This window comes from Artibeus jamaicensis, unplaced genomic scaffold, assembly GCF_021234435.1.
Source record: "Artibeus jamaicensis isolate MK-2021 breed Jamaican fruit bat unplaced genomic scaffold, CSHL_Jam_final contig_519, whole genome shotgun sequence".
NCBI lineage: Eukaryota > Metazoa > Chordata > Mammalia > Chiroptera > Phyllostomidae > Artibeus > Artibeus jamaicensis.
The window spans coordinates 32,890,744-32,914,452 of NW_026521871.1; the positions used below are offsets into that span (position 1 = coordinate 32,890,744).

At 46.8% G+C, this 23,709-nt stretch overlaps 1 protein-coding gene and 1 pseudogene across 2 annotated transcripts in view; one reads left to right on the forward strand and one right to left on the reverse strand.

The window, feature by feature from the left end:
* Positions 1-21,551, forward strand: part of PLCL2 (phospholipase C like 2) — a 161,965-nt gene extending 140,414 nt beyond the window's left edge. For both annotated transcript variants that reach the window (XM_037143966.2, XM_037143967.2), the window contains exons 6-7: positions 3,371-3,480; positions 20,691-21,551. In XM_037143966.2, the coding sequence (XP_036999861.2) occupies positions 3,371-3,480; positions 20,691-20,870 (290 nt within the window). In that variant the 3' untranslated portion in view covers positions 20,871-21,551. The remainder of the gene's footprint in view (positions 1-3,370; positions 3,481-20,690) is intronic.
* Positions 11,489-12,354, reverse strand: LOC119048319 (40S ribosomal protein S2-like; annotated as a pseudogene).
* Positions 21,552-23,709: the final 2,158 nt, after the last annotated feature.

Here is a 23,709-nt window from a genome sequence, read left to right on the forward strand (position 1 = left end):
CACTAGGGGAGGGGTCAACCACGGCTGCATCTGGTCCTGGTGGCGGCAGTGACGTCCCTTAGTCTGGTTTCCCAGCTTTTCTGGGCCTACAGCTGAAACACAATTGAGGCCTAGATTGTTATCTCTGGTTTGACGGAAACTCTGTCTCTGAGGTCAGCAAACCCGACGCTTTGTTCTAGAAGATTGTTTGATGCGAGCAGAACCTCATTGTCCTGAGGGCTTAATGCCCGAGGGCATGGGCCTGCCTGGGGGGAGGAGGCAGGTGAGTCAGGGGCTGGGCAAGGCCAGCTTGAATCAAAGGAAAGAAAGGAGAAAAGGTCGAATTAAAGAAATGAAGTTTCTGCGTGGGGACAGCAACCAAATATTCAGCAAGGCAAGAGAAGCAGTCGGCCTCTGGTGGAGTGAGGCTTCTAGGAAGATGCTTGGGTGGTTGAAAAATCCCCCAGTGCTGTTGTATCACACCTTTGTGCCAGTTTTGAAATGTGTAATAAAAGCAGTGTCGTGAAGAAGCTTCATCTGGTCGTGTAATTGCAGTGTATAGTCCTGTGTTAACATCCCTTTCATTTCCCTCCCCAGTTCTTGTGCTGGGCCACACAGTTGTGTGGCTTCTTGTTTACAGAGTGACTCCCCCACACACACACTTCTCTGGTGTCTCTTCTCTTTCCTATACTCCAGTCATGAATTCCATCTACTGAACCTCAGTGGTATTTATAAGAATCTAGTACCTTCTGACTGCCAGAAATATAAACATTATGAGTATTGATGATTTGGGTCCTAAAACCCTGATCTTGCTGAAGTCCAGTGTTAAATCTTGAGTAAGAATCCAGCACACTGGGGTCTTACCATCAGAGCCTGGCTTGGCCATGTCGTGAGAAGTATAGCCCACTCCAGGGAGACTCCCGCCTGTGACCAGGGAAAATGATGTGCGTGCGTGCATGCGTGCGGTTTAATCCTCTACCACAAAACCTGGGATTTAGAACAGGTTTCTAAAGACTGCTACCTAAGCCTGACTGTTTGGTTTGTTTGCTTTCTGGTGTTTGTTCGTTTTGCAGTGTGTTAAGCCGAACACGTCCAGTGAAAGTCAGAACTAGATGTAGGGGAGGCGGCCCGCTGAGCCAGGGCACCAGCAGGGGGGTGGGCGGCGTAGTTCATTGAATCGGGGTGTTCTTGAATACATCACTGAAAAAGAGAAGTTGGGAAGGAGGAGAGTGGTCATTGTGGTAGTTTCCTAGACCATGTAATGAATTTTACTCATTGTCATTCTTTCTTGCAACCAATGAGGTTCTTAAGCCTTGTTAGCGTGACCGGAAGCAGGACCATATTTCCAATTAGGTGGGGGAAATAATAGAGATAAGAAAAAAGATTAAATTGGCAGTTTACCATGTGTGTGCCAGCTTTTGCTTATTGTTAAAACCCCTAAGGAATAAAGCCGCTGTCGATTACTGTGTTAAGAGGTGCTTTGAAATGGAGCTAGAGAGAGAGAGAGCTAGAGATTGGAATGCCCAGCCTAGCAGGAAAAAGGTATACCAAAGAACACAGGGCATGTCTTATAAAAATTATAACCACTTCATAATAATTGTAATAGCAAAAGATTTGAAATAAGCCCATATACCTCAGCAGGGGACTGGGTAAATAAATGCTGGTCCATCCACCCAGTGCAGTCTGTGAGGCTTTTAAGAAAAGAGTGGGCCCTGGACTGGGGGCTCAGTTGGTTAGAGCATCGTCCCGTAGACCAAAAGGTTGTGGCTTGGATTCCTGGTCTAGGGCACATACCTGGGCAGGGGGTTCGATCCCAGATTGAGAGCATATGGGAGGCAACCAGTCGATGTTTCTGACTCTCAAATCAGTAAACATATCTTCAGATGAGGGTTTTTTAAAGTTATTTCTTTAAAAATATAAAAGATTAAGGGAGAGCTCTGTGCACTGACTCAGAATGATCTCTGTTGTGTCGTCATGTGTGGGAAAAACAAAGCCAAGACACAGTACAGTGTACATAGTGTGCTGCTTTCTGTGCAAGAAAGAGAAGATTAGGTACATGTGTACATGTTTGCTTATATTTTCAACAACATACTCCCCCATACTCACATAAAATGAAAAAAAAAGAAAGGAAGCAAGTGAATCTAATAGTACTTTGTTAGTGACATCACCATGGAGAGAAAAGAATTATTATGCCTGACCTTAGAACACATTTTTACCATACATTCTCAATGAGATACTCTCTAAGTACAAAAAATGCAAATGAATTGGATTCGGCTGCTGTATTATTAATAGTTATGTTGATATGATGAGGGATTAAGATTTTCCACCTAAGAGATAAGAAATGAGCATAACGGTTTTTTTTAAAAACATGTGAAAACACTGTATACTTAAATTTGAATTAGAAGTTTAGCAAGACCTTATTCTTGCTAGAGAATAATACATGTGTTTGAGATCCGTGCATGGAAAGGCATAGAAAACAATGAGAACTCAGTAGCAGTGAGCACTCCTAGCACCCAGAGTGTGGCCTTGAAATATCGTTCCCCACTGTCAGAGTCCAGAGGTCCTTGGAGAAGTGTTCCAAGTCTGAGGCAGAGCATCTTGTACAAGAAAGCAAGGAACATAGCCAAGGCTGATAGGTCATTTCAAAAGGACTTGGAGACCAGTCTGAAGGATTCCCATTGGCCAGAGACAGGGTAATTGACTGCAATCGAACACGCAGAAGGTCCATGAAACATGATGTTATTACACCAGTAAAAGGGCCGTCATATTGGTCTTGCATCATTGCCGTGTTACTGCCTGAGGAGCCTCCGGAGACTATTCTGAATGACAGTAGGCCATGTAATTGCATTCTGTATGTTACAGTAGAGAGTTGTGATACATATGCCAGGTTAGAGTTTGTGGTCTCTCCCCCTACCCTCTCCCCTCTGGAACAGGCTGGCTTGGTATCTGACCTCAGACTGACTTTACTGCGACAGGAAACGCACCTCCTGCCCCTCACTGTGTCCTCAGAAGAGCTGAAGTCTGTCTTCTGAGGTTCCCAAGACCTGGGTTCTAGTCCCAGCCCTTCCTCCTGCTCCCTCCATAGCCATCCAGCCCGGAGCCCTGCCGAGCCCCAGATTTCTCACCTCTGAAATGAGGATGAGAACCATCCCGTGTGCCCTGTTCGCCCTTCAAATCCATGAGCAACGGCGGCTGACCTCTCCCACGCCTTCCGGCCCGTTGACACCAGGAATTCTCAGCATTTCCCCCATTACTCTGTTCTTAAGTGGGTGTGTTCACAAAATTCCGACAGAGGTTGGAATCGGTTAGCAGTACGGAGAAACAAATGTTGCCGGCCTGTGACCACAGAGTGGATGGAGAAGTAATCTTCTCTGTCTTTCATCTCTTTCAGCCATGGAATTCCACGAGCACCTGCACAGTATAGGCACCAAGGAAGGCTTGAAGGAGCGCAAACTGCAGAAGGCCGTGGAGAGCTTTACCTGGAATATCACCATCCTCAAGGTATCTAGCGCGTCGTTTCTGGTGCCTGTGATCTGGCAGGCGTGTTTCCTTCCGTCAGTGCCCCCTGGTCTGTGCTGTACGGTCCCAGCCACCGGAGGCTGTCCATGCTCAGAGAAACCCGGTGCCTTGTGCCGTCTGGAAAGCCTGCAGACACCAGAGCTGGGCGGTGTGGCAGGGACAGAGAATGCGCACGCTTGACTGGTTGGCACAGTGTGGACTCGGGTCGGAAGGGAGAAGGGAGCTTGCATGTCGTCCTGGAAGCGTTGCGCAGCTCGCAGGTGCCGGTCGCTGTGTGTGCAGTAGAACGTTTTGATCACAGAGGAATGACTGGGACTTTGAAGACTCTAGTTCCTCAAGTTTCATTTAACATTTTAAATTACAATCACAGTTTTAATATTAATGTGCTCCCAGAAAAGAAGGAGAGAATTGTGTGGGGTATACACAAAAGAAATATGTAAAGGAATTGCCATTTGAAATAAAGTCTCCTTCAAGGGAAAATCCATCTATTTTCCTTCCTTCCTTTTTTTCCTTCCTTCCTTCCTTCCTTCCTTCCTTCCTTCCTTCCTTCCTTCCTTCCTTCCTTCCTTCCTCCCTCTCTACCATCCTTCCTCCCTTCCCCTTTTCTCTTTCTCTTTTTCTCTCTCCCTCCCTCTTTCCCTCCTTCCCTTCCACCTAAGTAAACATGCCCGTTTTTAAAAATTAACTTTTTTATTGTAAAAGCAATAATATAAGGGGGATAAATGGGAATGGGAAAATTCAATAAACACAAAACATTTAAAAAATTAGAAAATGTCAGAATAGCATAACCAAAGGCAGACCGGGTCCTACCACACAGACAAGGCCCGCTGGTTGTCCCTTCTCTGTACTTCCTCCCGGCCTGTTCTCTGTGCTGCATGGAATGGGACATGATTTTTAAAATGATGCCTCGTCTGTGCCTTGAGACCTTCTTTGAGTTTCGTTTCAATGATCTTCACTTTTCTTCATCTCAATGTTTGGGAACTGAAAAATAATAACACAGAAAACATGATTTCATTCTGGATCTTGGACAGCAACACATAAAATTACTCTCAGGTATTCACCCGCCAAGCTTTCCGCTCAGTGGAATTCAGAACTAAAGGCATTATCACGCTGCCTCTTTCAATTTCCCCACGCTCCTGCAGGTTAAAGGGTCTGTCCCAGCAGCTAACGACAGTTTTCTGTGTCGATGTAATAGAAGTTGCTCTCCCAAAGCCGGCCAACTTGCATTTGCTCACGTTTAACCCCTACTCGTTTTTTCCAGTGAAAATCATTTTCTTCTTCAAACACTTCCCTTCCTACACACGTTCTTTTAGATCTTCTGCTTAGGATTTAGCTCTGATCCTTTGCAGTTCAGTGAGGAGAGAGACGCGAATTCACACTGGAGAGGAGCTTGGCTTCACTACTCACGGACTCCCACCAGAGGTGGGGTTTACACTACAAATTTCCTGCAAACCCCAGGAAAAAAGAACACAGTCGTGTGTAGCCTTATGACAGGAATAAGTGCTCATTTGGCTTTTATTTTGTTACAGGCAAAAGCAGACTCGGGGACCACACGTTTATCTGTTAGCTCTCATTGCTACTCGGTCGTGGTCCAGGCACCTGCAGTCTGGGCATGTCTGCCGGGAGCTTGTTCCAGATGCAGCCCCCCAGGCCCCGCCCTAGACCCACCCAGTCAGAATCTGAGTCTGTGCAAGGTTCTGGAGCGTTCGTACGCACATTCAAGTTTGAGAAGCACTGGGCAAAACCACCAAAAATGGGACCCTGGCTCACACATTCATGAAAAACAGTTGACATAAGGCCATGAACTAGACTTTAGAAATAAATAAGCCACACAGCCATGCTAAGGACATGGGTTTTGACTTGTGGACACAGGAGTTTTCCAACCTGTAGAGAATTTTTATAAGGGTTTATCTGAGCCCCACTGACAACGACGTCAGGAAGCAAGACGTCAAGATGCTCTGGAAGCCAGATGTGCAGTTGCTTGTACACCTTTGGAATGAAGGAAGATTACATGGGAGATAACAAGGTCCAAGACAGTCAACAAGTTCTGTGCTCCCTTGAGGGTGGCTACACCTTCCAGGGGTCTGTACAGCGGTTACTTCCGGCATTTCAAAGGTGTGTTAACCTGGATGCCCAAGAACAATGGACAGGGCTGGCTGGAAGCTTTTACTAGAGTTATAAACCTGGGCTGTCACTACTCACCATGACCTTCCCAGTTAGGAACTGATCATACCCCCCGGCCCCCGTGATGTTCCTTTTGGTCACTGAGCTTGTACGGTGCACCCTCTCTTCTGCCCACAGACTTATGTCCAAGAGTGAGAATTAACACCTCAGACTTATTTTCCTATAGAAACAGATGTATCGGATAGGGTAGTGGATAGTTTTAAAATTTCCAGGATAATATGTGCTATGGATGGTGTGTGAGGATGGTTGAACCAGGCAAGGGATGGAGAAGAATCGGGGAGAGCTGTGTGTCATTTCTGTACAACAGAAAGGGCCTCTTCCCTTCCTGTGTATTTCACAGGCTTCAGCTTTCTCTAGAAGAATCCGTGCTCCTGGACTCTTAGACGTGAGCTGCGTCTGAGTTGAACTGCCAGCCTTTTCCTGGCAGGGGCTCCTCCCGTTGCTTGTTCTTTGGGGTGAGCACAGAGAGGTGGTGGCCCCGCTGGGCTGCTGCGTGTGGTGTGCAGTTGTCCCCAGAGGACGCTGGGTGTGAGGAGAGGAGGAGGAGGAGGAGGACCGCACGGTGAGGGAGCTGGGAGGCCAGGGGTAGGAATGACCTGGGCACTACACGGGCAGCCCCCTGAGCCCTACGCAGACCCCCTGGTCCTGGATCTGAATCTCCGGGGATTGGGGGGTGAGATGCAGAAATGTTCTGGTGTAACATGGAACAGTCCACGGGGCAGGGTGACCAGTCATCCAGGACGCAGGACTTTCCGTGTGAAATCTGGGACGGGCCTGGGTGCACAGGACAGCTGGTCACCCAGGCGGAGGCCCCTGCCCTTAGCCCCTTCCATCCAGGGACGGCCACCCCAGTTTTTATGACTCTTGGCTTGCTTTGCTTAGTTTTTCCATTTTAAGAATTGCTTTAAAATACAGAGATGAACAGAGAAGAAGCGTCATCCGTGACAACCACACCCAGCAGGACCCCCTAGTGACATCTCAGCCTGTTTACTTCCAGTCATTTTTTTCTTTGACTAAAAACTGTGTACTTGTTTTCAAACATATCTTCATTATAAAGAAGTTTTTTTTAATGTAGGAAAGATGAAAGTTTTAAAATGATCTCAGGTCGTCCTCCCTTTGAGAAATTACTATTATGAAATGGAGGTGACGTTACACCAGGAAAATTTTTATTGTGCATGTGGATGAATGGATGGACAGACAGACAGATGAATTATTGGGATGCATTTTATTGACTCTGAGTCATAGTGGGGTTTTTTTCATGTTTTTGACACCTATGGGGTTGGTGTGTGTCTATAGTGGCACACATGACATCTCTGCAGGTGTCCTCATTAAACTGGCGATGACTTTTCTTTCTTAGCAGTGTGTAAATAATGATGCGTCTCGTAAGCTCTAGCATCTCAGATATTATAAAATACATCAGTAAATAGAGTCCTATTGTAATTGCTCTTCTTAACTTTAAAAAAAAGTACTATTTATACTTTACCTAATATAACAGAAAGTAAACCAGAAAGAAGCTAAATGAAATGCTGAACAAACTTCTACTGTAAGAGGTATTCATCTCCTCTAACTCCCTCTGAGGTTAAGGAAAAGCGATGAAAAATGTTAATAGGGATCATCTCATTGGGGTTTTTGAAGCTGCACATTTCCATTGTAAGCTCTGTTGGTTGAGTTTCTGCTGTGAAAGATGAGAATATTAGTACTCTAAAATATATCTAGAAAGGGAGTTGGGCATATATCGTCGTTTTTTTTATGTTGTCCAGGTTTAAATCTTCCCACTGGGCCCCAAGACTAATGCCCACGTTGTCTGGTGCGAGTGCAGTATCTCAATTAGTTCACTGTCACTGCGGGATCAGGCAGTCACCCACGCTCTTCTGCAGCCGGAGGGAACGGCAGAGAGAAGAGGGAACTCTCCGGTGGGGTCACGGACAGCCTTGCTTTGAACCGTGGGACCCAGCTTCCTCCTGTGCAAGGGTCCTGGCCTAGGGATTCTGCCTCACAGAGGGAAGAAGCTGACCGCTTCTTTCACTCAGGAGCCAGCCTTCCAGACCTTCCTCTCACTACACAGCATCGTTCTCTCTCTCTCTCTGTTTTATTAAATTTATATAAAATAAATTCACCAATTATGACTACACTATTCGGTGCATTTTTACAAACGTATATAGTCACGCCACCCCATGGCAGTGATGACAGAGCTTTCTGTCCCCCCCCCCCCCGCAAAGGTCCCACATGCCCCTCTGTAGTCAGTGCCTTCCCCGTGCCAACCTCTGACCTGAGTTCCAGCTCTGTCACTTCCCCCGTGCCCGGTGGAATTGGGGATGGAGTGGGTAGTTCCTGCCTGGCTTCTTTCAGGAAACGGAATGCTTTTGAGGTTTGTGCCGCCCCCGTCCCATCACGCCTTCCATCAAAAAGCAGTGAAAGCAGGACACGGCCACTCTGCTTCTCACCGGCTTGGTCGGCTGTTAGAATGTTCAGGATGTTTGTGAGCTGCCAGTGTGAATTCTGTGAGTTTTGGATGTTTGTTCATTATGTTATATCCTTTTCTTGGTTCGGTTGCTGTTGGTGGTTTTAGATTTGTTTTTGTTTTTGCTAATTTTATTTTTGTTGCTCCTTTCATCAAGAATGTGGGACGTAAATTCTAGAATGCATTTTCAGCCCACCAGTTTAATTGGTAATTTCCTCTCCTTTTGTTTTCCGTTTGCTAAAATATTCATTATACAGGTAATAATTCTCCTATTTATTACTATTTCAAAGGTCATGGAACCTCATAGTGGATTCATACCCTGACTCTGTGACTTCGCCTCTACCCACCGGTCCCAGTGGTGCCCTCGGGCAGCGCAGGGGCCCTCTGTTCCCTCTCCTCCATCCGCCCTTCCCACGTCTGGAACCTATCCCATCTTCTCTTAGCCCCCGGACTCAGCTCAGACATGCTTGCGCCCTTGCCCAGATGCTATAGGATGAGATGGCCTCTGGTCCCCTGCCCTCTGCCCGCCCTGGGCCTTCCGAAGGCTCTGGTGGGTCAGTGTTCTTTGTAGAACAGGACGACCAGAATGACCCGAATACTTCAGGTGCGGCCTGGGCTCGCCAGCCCAGAGGGAGACTCGTCTGTGTGATTTTGCTCGTGGTCTGAAAATTATCTTCTGTTAGTGTAGGCCAACACCATGTTGTGTTGAATAGCACTTGAGCTGCGAACTCAGATGAAGCTGTCACTACCCAAGATGTTCTTCTCCAGGTGACCTGCTGCAGGGCTACCCCTCCCACCCTGAGCCATTCCACCCCCGGGAGAAGACTAAAAACGAACCCCTGAACATAATTAGAGGCTTGTTCTCTTTAGGAACATAAGACTTAGGCCAAAAATAAATAATTAAACCGGACACATTTTGCACCTGGTAAGACATTAATCTTGATTGCACTTGTGTTTGCTTGAGGTGCAGGGCTCTCACCACAGCGACCTAAAGCCGGTGATCTATGTGTAAATTACTTACTTTATTGATGCTAAGATCTTTTAGTTACACTATTTATTATAGGCGATGTATTATGTTGCCTGTTTTCCTGAGAAACTGTAATTGACTGAAAGCCATTTCTCTGGTTAGCACGTGAGAGCCCCTCCCCCCTCCCAGGGCTCGGACAGCCAAACCACGGCAGTGGCTGTGGCCGGATGTCCTGATGCATTGAAAGCGCAGTGACACCTCACGCAGCTGCGTCCCACTAGTGCAGAGTTTGCAGTCCCTCAGCTGACATTTGATTATGCAGAGGCGTGCTTCACAGATTAAAAGGAAAAGGAAGTACTCCGGCACACGATGGTTTCAATAGTGTTTTTGCCGAGTTCACGATCCAGCTCTACGCCTCTCAGAACCCCTGCGCCCTCCCCTCTTTGGCCCTGGTCTCTGACTCCAGCCGGTTCTTGACCCCCTACCTTCTGTGCTTGGGTCTTGGCTCACTTCCACTACCTGGGGACTCTGATGGCTGCTCTTGAAACCCGCACCCCACTTCTGACTCAGAGCAACCACCTCTGGGCCACGCTCGCGGCCAGCGTGAAAATTAACCCTTCCTGTGGCCAAGCCTGTCACAGGAGATGCGGTCACCGTGGAAACTTAGGAGGCTTTGTAGGACAGACAGCACACGACTGAACCCCAGGTCAGCCCCGCAGGCACCTTTGGTAGAGCCCTGGAGCCACGTGGGGAGGTCGGTCCGGCCCGGACGCCACCTCCTCCTTGGTGCTGCCTCCCGGCACCTGTCCCCTGACCCCCGATCCTTCTTGAGCGAAATGCAAAATTGTTTCTGAGGAGAAAGGCATTTGTTCTCAATTTAATTAAATTTAATTTTATGTTGAGAATGTTTATTAACTTTCGTACAAACCTTTGAGCACAGCCATCGTTAAATTGGGGAATAACTAAATGTGATGAAATAGCACAAATATTGGCAAAAAATTTTTTAAAGGAGGATGGGTGGAGAATAAGACATGAGGGCAGTCTTCCGATGGGCCCTCTGGCCTTCCTTGGTCAAGACAGTTCACCGCACAGTTGAACGTGCGTCAGGGCGGAGAGAAGAATGGAGGGTGAGGAATGGAGGGTGAGGAGCCGTGTTCACAGGGCTCTTCTTCACACTCAGAGCCCCTTGCACACCTCGTCAGCGCCCCTGAGCTGATGGGGTGGAAGGCAGGGAGAGGGGCCACTCTACTTCGAAGTGTTCAGTGAGGTGAGTTTATTTGCAGCTCTTATTTCTCTCCCTTCGATCATGTGAATGAACAAGAGGAAGCCAGCAGGACAGAAAGAATAATGCGCCCGTTGAAGTGAATCTAACCTCCCAGAGAAAAGCATGTGCCATTGTCCCCTGTTGCACCAGCTGTAGGTGCTGATGACTGGGGACCTTTGTCAAGTGCAAGATTCACTGAGACTTGGGTGGGCAGAAGGCCTGGCCAAGCTGGCAGGTCTTCCTCAGGTCTGTGAACATGCTGCAGCCTTAGCCGACCTCTCCTGGCCTCTTCCCGGGGGCTGACGTCAGAGCGTAGTGACGGCCATTTGGAACCAGTGCCCAGACCCCCACAGCCCACTCGTTCCCTGTTCACTGAGTCCTCACTCCACACACATGAATTGGAGACCTGTGCTTCTGTTCCTGTGTCGACTACAGGAAGAGCGAAGTGTCTGCACAGTTTGTAATGCGCTGAGTACGTGAAACGTGTGATGGACATTCCACTCTACTTTCTTTCAAGTGTCACATGTTAAGAAATGAAAGCACACAGAGAGAAACCTGTATGTAAGCATGGTTCGCTGGGTAGACTCTGCCTTGGGTGAGGCCCTTTATCTCCCTAAACTCAGTTTCCTCATCTTTAATTTTTCAAAATCCTAACCCAAGGATATGTTTATTGTTTAGAGAGACAGGAAGGGAGAGAGAGAGAGGATCTATGTGAGAGAGAAACATCGATCGATTGCTTCCACCATGTGCCCTGAACCTGCAAACCCAGGTGTATGTCCTGACTAGGGGTTGAGGCCACAGCCTTTTGTGTATGAGATGACGCTTCGACCAACTGAGCCACTTGGCCAGGGCAGTTTGCTCACCTCTGAAGTGCGGATAGTAATTGCACTCTCTCTCAGAATTGAGAAACTCTCGTGAGATAATCTCTGTAAAGGGCTTCTTAGTACAGTGCTGGGCATACAGTAGTCACTCAATAAGTGGTAACTGTTCTTTCCAGAAGGCTTTGGTGGTATAATTCCCACATATCTAATTTTGAGCATAGTGTAGGTTCTGCCCTTCCTTCCTTCCTTCCTAACAGGCTTAATTAATTCACTTTATTTTCCTTGTACAAAAATTATGTGCTGGCCACAGCTGGAGCCTGGGTGGTCTGCACAGAAACTCTGGTGTGGGTCTTTACAAGACGGTCGGTTCATTCCCGACAGGGGACTTGGTGAGCATAGTCTCTTCCCAGAGGTCAGGGGTGAGACAGCTGTAGGTTTTAGACACGGCGGCAAAGGTGGCTTTGGCAAAGTTGCCCAGGGCAGCAGTGCAGCCCCTGGCTGGGGCGTAGCAGTTGCTGATACCAACCGTCAGCAGCAGCTTTTTGGGCACAGGGGCTGAGACGATGCCAGTGCCCCTGGGTGCAGGGATTAGGCGCCCCAGCACGGAGCCACCGTGCCCCGTCACCTTACGAGGGACCGTGTGGGTCTTGCGGATCTTGTTCCCCCAGTAGCCTCGCTGCACAGGGACAGTGGAGAGCTTGGCCAGGATGATGGCCCCACGGATGGCAGTGGTACTTCCTCTGAGCACTTAACACCCAGATCAACGTGTCCATTGTCGTTCCCAAAGGCGACAAATGCCCCGAACCGGGTCCTCTGGCCTGCACGTGTCTGCTTTTGCACGGGCATAATCTTCAAAACCTGGTCCTTGTGGGATGACCCCAAGAAAAAGTCAGTGATCTTAGATTCCTTGATGGGCAGAGAAAAGAGACAGATCTCCAGAGGCTTGATTTTCATGTCCTTGATCAGGTGGCCCAACTTTGCGACGGGGATCCACTCCTTGTCCTCGGCCTTGCCTCCGTGACCCCACGGCCTCCACCCTGACCCCAGTCGCCCCCTCGGCCCTGAATGTCGCTGCCACAGAGGCCGCCTCGGCCTCATTCGGGGCCCTCAGGGCCCCAGGGCCTCCGGGCCCTCCCACAGCACCAGCATCCTGGGGCATTTGCTGTTTCCTGGGAGAAAAAGAGGAGCTTCTGCACTTTCAAACTTAGAACTATCATTACATTCTCAGGCCTTCTGTGCCAATTTGGACTGTAGTTGTAAGAAATACAACATATTAAATAGTTTCCACAGCACTCTTAAAAGAGGTTTGCGCATTTGGCCTGTGATTCTGTTTGCTTATAAAATCCTGGCTTGAAAAGTATTCATTTTTTTATGTGTCTCACATCACCCCGGTCAGCGACTAGCCCACAATGTTTACTAAAAGGCACTGTGTTTGTGACCACCCACTACTCATTGTCTAGATAAATGGGGACCGCGTTGCGGCTGCGCAGGTTGGATGCTCTGGCTCTGCCTGCAGAAGATGCTCGAGTGGGAGACAGCACCGGGACCCAGACTGGTGTTCCGTCCTCTAACTTAGAGCAACGCTGAGGGGACCTGAGGCCTCTTGGAGACCTGTGGGGTGATGGGAGCGATATGGACACGTCCATACCAAATTGCTGAGCGAGGGCCCAGCATGTGCCGGGTGTCGGGCTCACTCCGGGTGGCAGTCCACCATCCTGCCCGGCCTGGGTGCTCCGCAGGCGCCTCCCCTCTTTTTTGGCCCCGGAGTCAGCCACATCTCTTGGGGAGCAGAAGGCGTCTGTGACAGCACATAAAATCTGCTGTGGTCCCCTCGTGTTCCCGAGTGGATAAAGGAACCAGAAGGCGGCAACCTCGTCTGCACCATCCAGGTGCACCTCCTTGTGTTGGGGCCTTTGGCCCCAGAAAAACCCAAAAGTCACGATGGGCTCCAGACCTGCTGAGGTCAGACCAGACACTGATAACTTACATTCCTATTTGCAATTTTTTAAAAAAGTATTCATGACTTTTGTGTCTCCTTCAGACAATGAAAATGGTCTGTGTGTCTTCTTTCTCTTCCTTCCCTCTGCTTGTAAGTTGGAAGCAGAGCGGCTGCTGGCCCCCAGGAAAGGGTGGGGGAGGGGGAATCTTTGTTCTCTCTCCCTCTCAGCCCTGCAGCCATGGCATGGGCTGGCAGCAGCGGCTGGGGAGTCCTTGTGGCCACGCTCAGTCACTCACCTCAGAATTAGGGCAAATCCATTTTTCTGTATAAATAGTGTGAGAAAAAGGCTTTGAACAAATTAGCTGACCTATACAATCCCTATTGTTTTAGCTCTAGGTTTGAATAAAAGCAATGAAGTGTGATCATTAATCTTGGATTCAAAAGCTGTGTGTAGTACTAACAGATGTGCCTTGAAACATTTTCAATTTGTAAAAAAAACTGGGGCATCCTTTGAAGTCAGACAGAAAGTTTGTTGATCACCCAGTGCTGAGCATGGCCGGGCACCAGCTCTGGCCCCTGCTGTCTGCCAGCCCTCCTTCCCGGCTGCTCCAGCCTCTGACCCAGCCCCCGGTGAGCCACAGGCCGAGCCAGAAGGAGCAGGCTCACACAGACCCTCAGCAACAGCCGCTGGGATCGCCCCCCCCCCCCCGCCCTTGGCTGTATCTTTCAAAGATCGTTTTCTGAGTCTAACTGAGAATCTTAAATATTTTGACCTAAGGTTGTTATAAATCTTTCAAGATGAAAACCAAATAGAATAAGTTATGAAACTCAGCACAGAATGTGTGAAACCAAGCAGGGTTTGAGATTCTCAACTAAAAACACTGCAAAGCCCGTTCTGTGGGCGTCTTTGAAGCCAGGCACCCGGTGTCGGTGGGCAGCAGCGTCTTAAATAGCCTGTGCTCTTTCGAAGCAGGCTGCTGTGAACAGTGCTGCGGCATCGCCTCTTTCAGAGTCGTTTTCTACCCGCTCTAGACACCATGATTCCAAGGCGTGCCAGACGTGTTGTTAGATGCATAGAATAAAATGAGGGATGAGGGTCAAGTCTGGCAGCCCCACGGGCCCGCGTCCAGCACCCACAGAGATACTTGGTGTCTCATTTGGATACTAGCCAAAGGCCTGGTCTGCCACAGTGAGTTGTCGGAACTTGGGAAACATGAGATTCAAACAGATAAAGAACTCTCTTATTACCGCGTTAATCATCCTACACCCTCTGGAGGTTTATTTTTTAATACCCTGTCATCGGTGGTAGCTGTATATATGCTGACGTGGAAAGATTGCCAAACCATGGTTTTTGGTGAACAAACAGGAAACTGAAGAATAATATAGTTTGTTTGAAGTCATTTATGTAGAAATAAACTAAAATACCTATTCGTAATACATATAAATGCAGAGAAAGGGAAAACACGTTGTTTGGGAGGGAGGTAGGGAAATTAAAGAGACTTAGGCTTCCGTGTGTTCCTTCGATGTGCTTCCTGAGCCCATGTCGGAGGGTTCATCAGTGACCCAGGGACATCAAGTCCCCGCCCCCGTGGAGTTCACATGTAATGGGGGGAACAGACAGTAAACGAGGTGGGACAGGATGTCTGATAATACGTGTCCTGGAGAAAGCAAGGCAGGGAAGGGGTAAAGAATACTCGGAGCTTGAGGTGGGAGTTCTAATTCTAGAAATGTTGGCACCAAAAAGGGTGCTTCCAAGTCAAGACCTGCAAGAGGAGAGCGAGCGAGCTGCTGTGCATTTCTGGGGAGGGGCCCTCTTCACTCAGGGAATGAACGGGAGGGCGCAGACCCGAAGCTGGCCCAGAGGACCTGCTGTGCTGGGGAACATTCCGGAGCCCAGTGTAACAGAGGCTGAGTGACGAGGCGGGGTGACAGAGGGGCTAAGGACAGCATGGGGGCGGGTCCTGGAGGGCTGTGGAAAGGACTGGGGCTCCCGCTCAGTTATGGGGGGGGCGCTGAGTGGGAGGCGTGTTCTCACTGTGTTTTGATTGGATCTGTCTGGCCGTCTTGTTGAGAAGGGAGGAGTAGGACCACCAGCTGGAAGCTGTCATCACAAATCCAGAGGAAGGGGGTGGTGGTTTAGGCTCAGTGGTGGCAATGGGGGTGGTAGGAGTTGGTGAGAACATGTACATGTGTGTGTTCTATTATTTCTAATTTTATTTTTTAATGACAGTTTACATTCAGTATTATTTTATGTTAGTTCGAGGTATGCAGCCTAGGGGTTAGACTTTACTAAGTGTCCCCTCTAATATTTCCAGTACCCACCTGGCCCCATACATAGTTACTACAATATTATCGACTGTATTCCATACACTGTGCTTTACATCCTCATGAGTATTTTGTAACTACCAATCGGTACTTCCGATTCCCTTCACCATTTTCACCCAGTCCCCTGACCCCCCGCCTTCAGGTGACTATCAGTCTGTACTCTGTGTCTGTGAGTCTGTAGGACGGAGCCAACAGGAGGTGCTGACAGGCAGAAAGAGGGGTGCAAAAAATGAGAAGAGTTGAAAATGTTGCTGAGGTCTTTGGTCTGAGTCACTGCAAGAACAGAGTCGTCTGAACCTAGGAAACCCTGGTTATGGGGGAGGGTGCCAGGAACTCGGTTCGGGACATGTAAAGTCCAGGGGACAGGCCAAGCAGGCATGTTGATCAGAGAGTCACCAATTTTTACTAACAAAAATATTTGCACAGAAATCAATGGAACTGAAAACAAGAAACTAATAGAGAAAATGAACAAAACACAAGTCAGTTCTTTCAAAAGATCAATAAAATCAATAAGCCTCTAGTCAGGCTAACTAGGGGCAAAAAGGAGAGCAGACACAAATTACTAAGATCGGAAATGAAAGAAAGGACATCCCTACAGATCCGATAGGTGTTAAAAGGATAACTACAAAATACGATGAACAACTCCATGTCCTCACTTTTGATAACCTCGAAGAAGTGGACCAATTCCTTGAAAGGCGTGATCTGCCAAAGCTCACCCAAGAAGAGAGAGACAATCTGAACAGGCCTATCTCTATTAAAGAAATTGAATCAATAACCTTTAAGAACAGAAAGCACCAGCTCAATGGATTCCCTGGTGAATTCTACTGAACATTTGAGGAAGAAATTATACCAGTTCTCTGTAGTCTGTTCCAGAAAATTGAAGTAGAAGGAGTACTTCCTAATACATTCTACATGGCCAGCATTACCCTAATGCCAAGACCAAAGATGTTATAAGGAAAGAGAACTGTTGACCAATATCACTCATGAACATACATGCAAAAATCCTCAAGAAAACTTTGACCAGGAGAACCCAACAATGTATAAAAAGAATTATACACCACGGTCAAATGAGATTTATACTACATGTGAAAAAGGTTGGTTCAACATCAAAAATCCATTAGTATAATCCATCAGTAGGCTAAAAAAAGTCATTATCATCTCAATGACAAAATCCAACACTTATTCATGAAAAAACTCTGGGTAAAGTGGGAATAGAGAAGAACTTACTCACTTTGATAAAGAACATCTACAAAAAAAACTATTAGTAACATCATATTTAATGGTGAGAAACTCAAAACTTTCTTACTAAGATCTGGAATGAGGGCACGGTGTCTCCTGGCACCACTGTTAGAAGTTCTAGCTAATGCAGTAAGAAAAGAAAAGGGGAAAATGTATACTGATTAGTAAGGGAGAAATAAAACTTTTTGTTCACTGATGACATGATCATTATGTAGAATTCCAAAAACAATTCAACAACAACAAAACCCCTCCCCTATATAGAAATTCCAAAAAAAGTTGACCAACCCCCCCCACCCAGGGAATTAACAGGCTATTACAGAAAATTTGCAGGGTGCAAGGTTAATGTGTAAAAATCAGTTGCTTTCCTAGATATAGTAGCAGGAAAGAATGAAAAGAATTTGATATTAAACACATGATACCATTTATATTAGCACTCTCCCCAAAAGAAATACTTAGGTACAAATCTAACAAAATATGCATGGTCTATATGAGGATCTATATAAGCAAAAGTACAAAACTTGGATGAAATATATCAAAGAAGAAGTGAACAAATGGAGCAATGTTTTATGTTTATGGATAAGAAGACTCAGTCTTTTCAAATGTTGTTTCTTTCCAACTTGGTAGATAGACTCAATGTAATCTCATTCAGGAGCCCAGCAGGTCATTTCATGGATATTAACAAACCGAATCCGGCGCTTACATGGAGAGGCAGAAGACCCAGAATCACCAGCACGGTATTGAAGGAGAACAAAGCCAGAGGGCTGACGCTGCCTGATTTCGAGGTTTCCGGGAAAGCCGCAGTAGTCGAGGCAGTGATGTGTCAGTGAGGGGATAGGTAGTCCCTTCGATGGAACAGAACAGAGCCCAGAAACAGGCCCAACTACACGTGCATGTTGTCAGCTGATCATTGGCCAAGAAGCAAAGACAGTACCGGGGCGAAGATAGTCTTTTCAACAAATGGAGCTGGAACAATGGGCATCCACATGCAAAAATAGATAAATAAATAAACCTAGACACAGACCTTCCGTCCTTCACAAAAGTTAACTCAAAACGGATCATACACCTAAAGGTAAAGTGCAAAACTCTACAACTCCTAGAAGAAAGCATAGGATGAAATGAAGATGACCTTGGGGATGGCAGTGACTTTTTAGATACAACACCAAAGATGTACGTAATTCACGAATGAAAAATTCAGAAGCTGGACTTCATTAAAGTGAAGCAACTTTTGCTCTGAAAGGCAAGTTAAGAGAGTAAGAAGACAGGCCACAGACTTGGGGAAAATATCAGCAAAATACATATCAGATAAGGACCGTTATTCAAAACGCGATGATAAGAAAATGAACAACCTAATTTTAGATCAGTCAAAATACCTGAGCAGATACCTCACCAAGGATGATGTACTGATGTCCAAGTGAGTATGTGAGAGGATGGCCAACGTCACATGTCATTACAGAATTGCAAATTAACCCAAAGGCGAGACACCACTGCACACCTCTTATAACAACCAAAATCTAAAACGCCGACACCACCAAACGCAGGTGAGAATGCGGAGCAGCGGGAACTGTCACTCCCCATGCGGGAGACACAAAAGGGTGCAGCCACTTCGGAAGGCAGTTTGGCAGTTCCCTACAAAACGAAAGATACTTTTACCATATGACACACCAGCCACTGTTCTTTTGCTATCTACCAACATAAATTGAAATCTTATGTCCACAAAAACAATCTGCGCATGGATTTTTATAGCAGCTTCATTCATAACTGCTATAACTTGGATGTAACCAAGACGCCCTTCAGCGGGTGAATGGATAAATAAACTGTGGTACATCCAGACAGTAGAATCTTCCTCGTCACTGAAAAGAAACGAGCCACCGAGACATAAAACACATGGAGGAAACTTAAATGTGTATTATGAAAGGAGCCAATCTGGAAAGGCTACATACTGTGTAAATCCAACTATATGACACTGGAAAAGGCAAAACTATTGAGTCAGTAAAAAGCTCAGTGGTTGCCAGGAACCAGGGGGAAGGGCGGGTTGAGTGGGTGGAGCACAGAGGATTTTTAGGGCAGTGAAGTGGCCGCATGGTACTGGGATGGTGGGTACCTTCGCCCCAAACTGTGGGATACACAACCCCAAGAGTGAAGCCTGATGTTCACCACTGGCTTCGGGCGATGACCACAGCACAGTGTAAGGTCATCGGCTGTAACAGGTGTGGCACCGCGGGGCAGGACGTCGGCTGTGGGGGGGTGTGCCTGTGGGGACGGGGGGACGGGAACTCTGTGCTTTCTGCCCAGATTTGCTGTGAACCTGGAACTACTACTCTAAGACTCAAGTTTGTGAATTAAAAGTAACTGTTTGGAATTTTAAAGCACAAATGAACTATTATCTAGTGACAATCTATTAACCCTAAATATGCAGCAATCCTACATGTGAAGTCAAACTCATTAGCAAGAAATCATATTTCCAGAACAATATGGTTTATTTATATATACAAACATGTTACTACTTATAAAATTTCAGTATCCGAGTTCAGCGACTAGTGCCACTGAATAAAAATGAAGCTCCTTCAGTTAAACTAAGTAATGGAACATCTATTTATAGTAACTAATTAAAGGTCTTTGCAAAGCAGGAAAATCATGAACAGTAAACGGCACCCAGCAAACCGTTCTGTGGATTCCCACCTCCTGGCGACTTAAACTGCATTGCAGTTTGGTCTCACTGGTGACTGGGACTCGGTGATAGCCCAGGTGTCTGCCGGCGTCACTCCTCGCCTGTCACCCTCGCAGGTGGCCCCCAGTGGTACAGAAGTACTTTAATGGGGATGCGCGTTGGGAGCCAGCTCAAAAATAAAAATAAAAAAGCAGAATGGGAGAAAGAAGGGATGGTACTAAGAATACAAGTATGGCAAAGGGAAAATCAAACGACGGTGGGATCATAGAACAGCAGAATAAATTTAGAGCCTAAGGAAGGGGGAAAAAATAGTGAGCAAAGAGAGTAAGAGAGAAGGAAAGATAGCAGTATTAGTACCGTTGGTTGGTGGGAAGCGGATTAAATACAGGAAAGGAAAATAGAACCAAAAAACCAAAGTAGGAACGTTGGGATTTACAACAACGGAGCAATTTACTCTGCGTCATCTCTTCTACTCAGTAACCTTAAAACCCCTGGCTCTGCGGGCAGTTTCACTCCCCAGGGGACATTTGACAAACCTGCGGAGGGTTTGGTCGTCTCGGCTGAGTGGCTGCTGCTACTGGCTGGTGGGTGAAGGCCGGGGGTGCTGCTAAGCACCTTGAGATGCACAAGTGAGCCCCCTTCACCAGGTTAGAGATTGTCACGGGCTAGGAATGGTGGAGGGGTAGGGATGGGTGTGACCGTGGGGCCCAACACGGGGAGATGTTTGTGGTGATGGAATAGCTCTGTGTGCTGATTTCAGTGGTGATTCCGTGAGTCCTCGCGTGGGGTGAAGCGATGCAGAACTGTACACACGTGTTGTGTTGGTGCCACCCCTGGCACAGATGTCGTGCTGTAGACATGAGACGTACATAAGCCTCCGGGCACATTTGGGCCCACGAGACCTCTCTATACTATATTTGCATCCTCCGTGAGTTTATACGTATTTCAGAATAAAAGTTTATGAAAAACAAACCTTAAAAGGAGAAACCAAGAGGGGCCGAACAACCAGTGGAAGAGGTCAATTTAGCCAGGGCAGAGGGGAACGGCGCGCGCGCGCACGCGCGCACACACACACACACACACACACCTCTGTTCAGATCCGTGCGTGGAAAGGACCGAGAAGGCAGCATGCTCCTGGAGCATGGTGCTGAAAACCAGGAGAGCAAACTCATTTGTTGTTAAAATTGACCCATTCGGGTGCCATGCCAGTAAGACATACACACACGCTCCTGGAGGTGGTTCGGTTTCAGCGGAAGACCTCCGTTTGCAAGCTGTCGCAATGTTGTGCCACCTCTAACGTGTTTCATCATATGTTTTGTTGCAGGGGCAAGCAGACCTTTTAAAATATGCTAAGAATGAGACTTTGGAGAACCTGAAACAGATCCATTATGCTGCTGTCTCGTGTGGACTGAATAAACCAGGGACAGAAAATACTGACGTTCAAAAGCCCCGCCGGAGCCTGGAGGTCATCCCCGAAAAAGCAAACGATGAAACGGGAGAATGAGGGAACTTCTAGAAATCATTTTGGAGTTCGTGACTCTAGGACCAATGGCCGTCAAACGGAACTTTGCACTCACTAATGGAAACGATGTTTGGGATCTTAAAAGCACAACTGGAATAGCTAATTACAACCTGTTAAAACTGTGAATGTACTAGCAGTCCGGCGTGTGAAGGCAAATAAACTCTTTGACAAGAAATTATATTCCTGGCCAAAGTACGTGCTATATTTGTATACAAAGACATCATCACTCAGTTCTAGTGCGAACAACAGACTAGTCACTCTAGTTCCATCGAGAAAAAAAAAAGTTTTCCTAACTGGAAATGCTTTCCTTAAAGTCGAAATGGATTGTATTGTCAGATTAGTATTTATTGGAGCAAAACCTAGTCTGCGCATTTTACTTATGTGTGATTGCCAGAGTCTCTGGGCTGTAGATGATTTTGGTGGCATGCCTGCTGAGCCATAATTGCTAAGGAGAATGTAAGTGGACAGATCCCCTGAACCCCCAGGGACCTTGGAGAGCCATCGAATACAAGGAGACGTGCAATTGGACTGAAGCTCCTCGGCTGGAGACATGTGCTGGGTATAATATATATGATGTAAAAGCAGCCAATTTGGAAGCAGCACATTGTAAATAGTTTTTCATTGTATGAAGTAGTGTTCACATTAAAAAGATGTTTTATGATATTTCTCCAATAGCAGTACATGCCTTTAATGAAATTTTAATTTTTTAAATGTTTACTTCAAGATATTCCGCTCTTAAGAGTAACCCATTACTTGGTAAACCGCTTTGTCAAAAATAAGTTGCTTGTCTGGCTTGACACCTGCCTTTAGTGAAGTGTCCACAGCTTTGCACAGTGGCAGCTGACTGTGCAGGGCACTGGGACACCTCTCCCACTTCTCAACTCGCAGTGAAGTGTGCCTTGAAGTGGCATGAACAGTAAGTCGAAGGCTAGAGAAGATGTAGCTTTCATAAGGCTGGCTGGGTTTTTAGCCCAAGTTTTTAACTTTGGGCGATTTTTGCAAAGATACCAAACACTGCAGCCTAATTAGTGCTTCTCCCAAACCAAAATTGCTTTCAAATTTTGGAAGAGTGGAAAAGATCTAAATCTTCACCAGCCCTTCCTTTTTTAAAAGTATATTTTACTGATTATGCTGTTGCAGTTTCCCGATTGTTCCCCCTTTATTCTCCCTCCACCGTTATCCCCCCAACCCTCCAGCATCCACCTGCCCTAGTTCATGTCCATGGGTTGTGCATATAAGTTCCTTGAGTTCTGTTTTCTATACCATTTTTGACCTCTCCCCATGTATTTAATGCCTACCAATTATGCTTCTTCTTTCCTGTACCTTTTTTACCCCCCTACTCCTCCCTTCTCTCTCCCCACTGAAAATTCTCCATGTGATGTCCATTTCTGTGATTCTATTCCTGTTCTAGTTTATAAGGTTATCAGCTGATTTCTCTAAAGAAACCTTAGAGGCAAGAAGGGACTAGAAAGAAGTACTCCAAGTCACAAAAGGCAAGGACCTACATTTAAGATTACTCTATCCAGCAAAGCTATCATTTAGAATGGAAGGGCAGATAAAGTGCTTCCCAGATAAGGTCAAGTTAAAGGTGTTCACCAGCCCCTTTTTGATTATTTCGTTTTCAGTGACTCAGGTATGTGGGCAGATATTGGGTGCGTGACCTTCAATTTATTTCCTCAAGAGTTAGAGAGATGCTCAGGCTAACGTATTTATTTCTGCCCAGACTCTGAAATATCCTCTTAAAAAGACAGCTCCTTTGTGCGGTTCTTGTCACTTGCATTTTAATGTGCATGCGTTAAGGTCTGTGTCCCCAGAGACTCTTCTGTCTTTCCAAATAGAAAAACCTATCACTTATTTGAATAATAGTGCGGTTCCCTGCACACCCCAGCTAACAGGCAGCCAGTCAGCAGCTTAGGCTCTTAGCTCTGAAATGAACTCCACGCGGGACAGAAAAAGAATGGAAAATAACAAAGAATTTAAATTGGTTTTGTAGGTTGAGGAATAAAATAGATTATCATCAGCAATCCTTGAACTTCACTGGCAAGAAAACAACAATATTCAATTTAAAGTGAAAATCCACAAATCATAAAAATATAATGAAATTGAAAAAATGCTACATTTATGTAGTAATGACAAGCGTTGTCTCCTCCATGACTTGAACAACTCAGAGCAAGTTACAAGTAGTTTATGTCAGGGCACCGGGCTTAGAACCGGTGACTAGAACTGGAGTCCATGACATTTCATCTGCCACCTTTTCAGAAAAACAGATGTCTTGCCCGATGTCACAAAACCTGTTCAGGGGCAGTGTTGGCACTGGACCCAGCCCAGAGTTGGCTTTGCTTTTCCTTGCTAAAAAAATTGTCCCATATCTTCAAGGACTAAGGCGGGTGATGGGAGACACAGACGTGGATTGCAGGGTTTCCCCAGTTCGTCTAGACCCGGTCCCATCCTCCTGAGATGATCAGCGAGGCGCACATTCAGGGGGAATGGGAAACATTCGTCCAGTGGGCAGGGGCCCATGTTGTAAGCAGCTTTCTCTTCCAAAGAAAACTTTGTAAACAGTTTCCTCTTGCAACGGACCAGCTGGCCCACTGTGGATTGAACCTGTGGAGGCCTTGTCAAACCCCGCTGGTCAAACAGAAGAGAGACGCCAGCTCCTGACTTGGGGAGTTTGGGGGCAGTGGGCTCGCGCTCTGGCTTCCTGTGGTCACGACGTGTCTGAGACGGACAAGGGGAGGTGGGGACATCCTCTGAAGTTACTGACTGTGAACAGAATAACCCGCCGTCGGTTTCCCCGTGTGTGTGTTCGCCACACCGGACA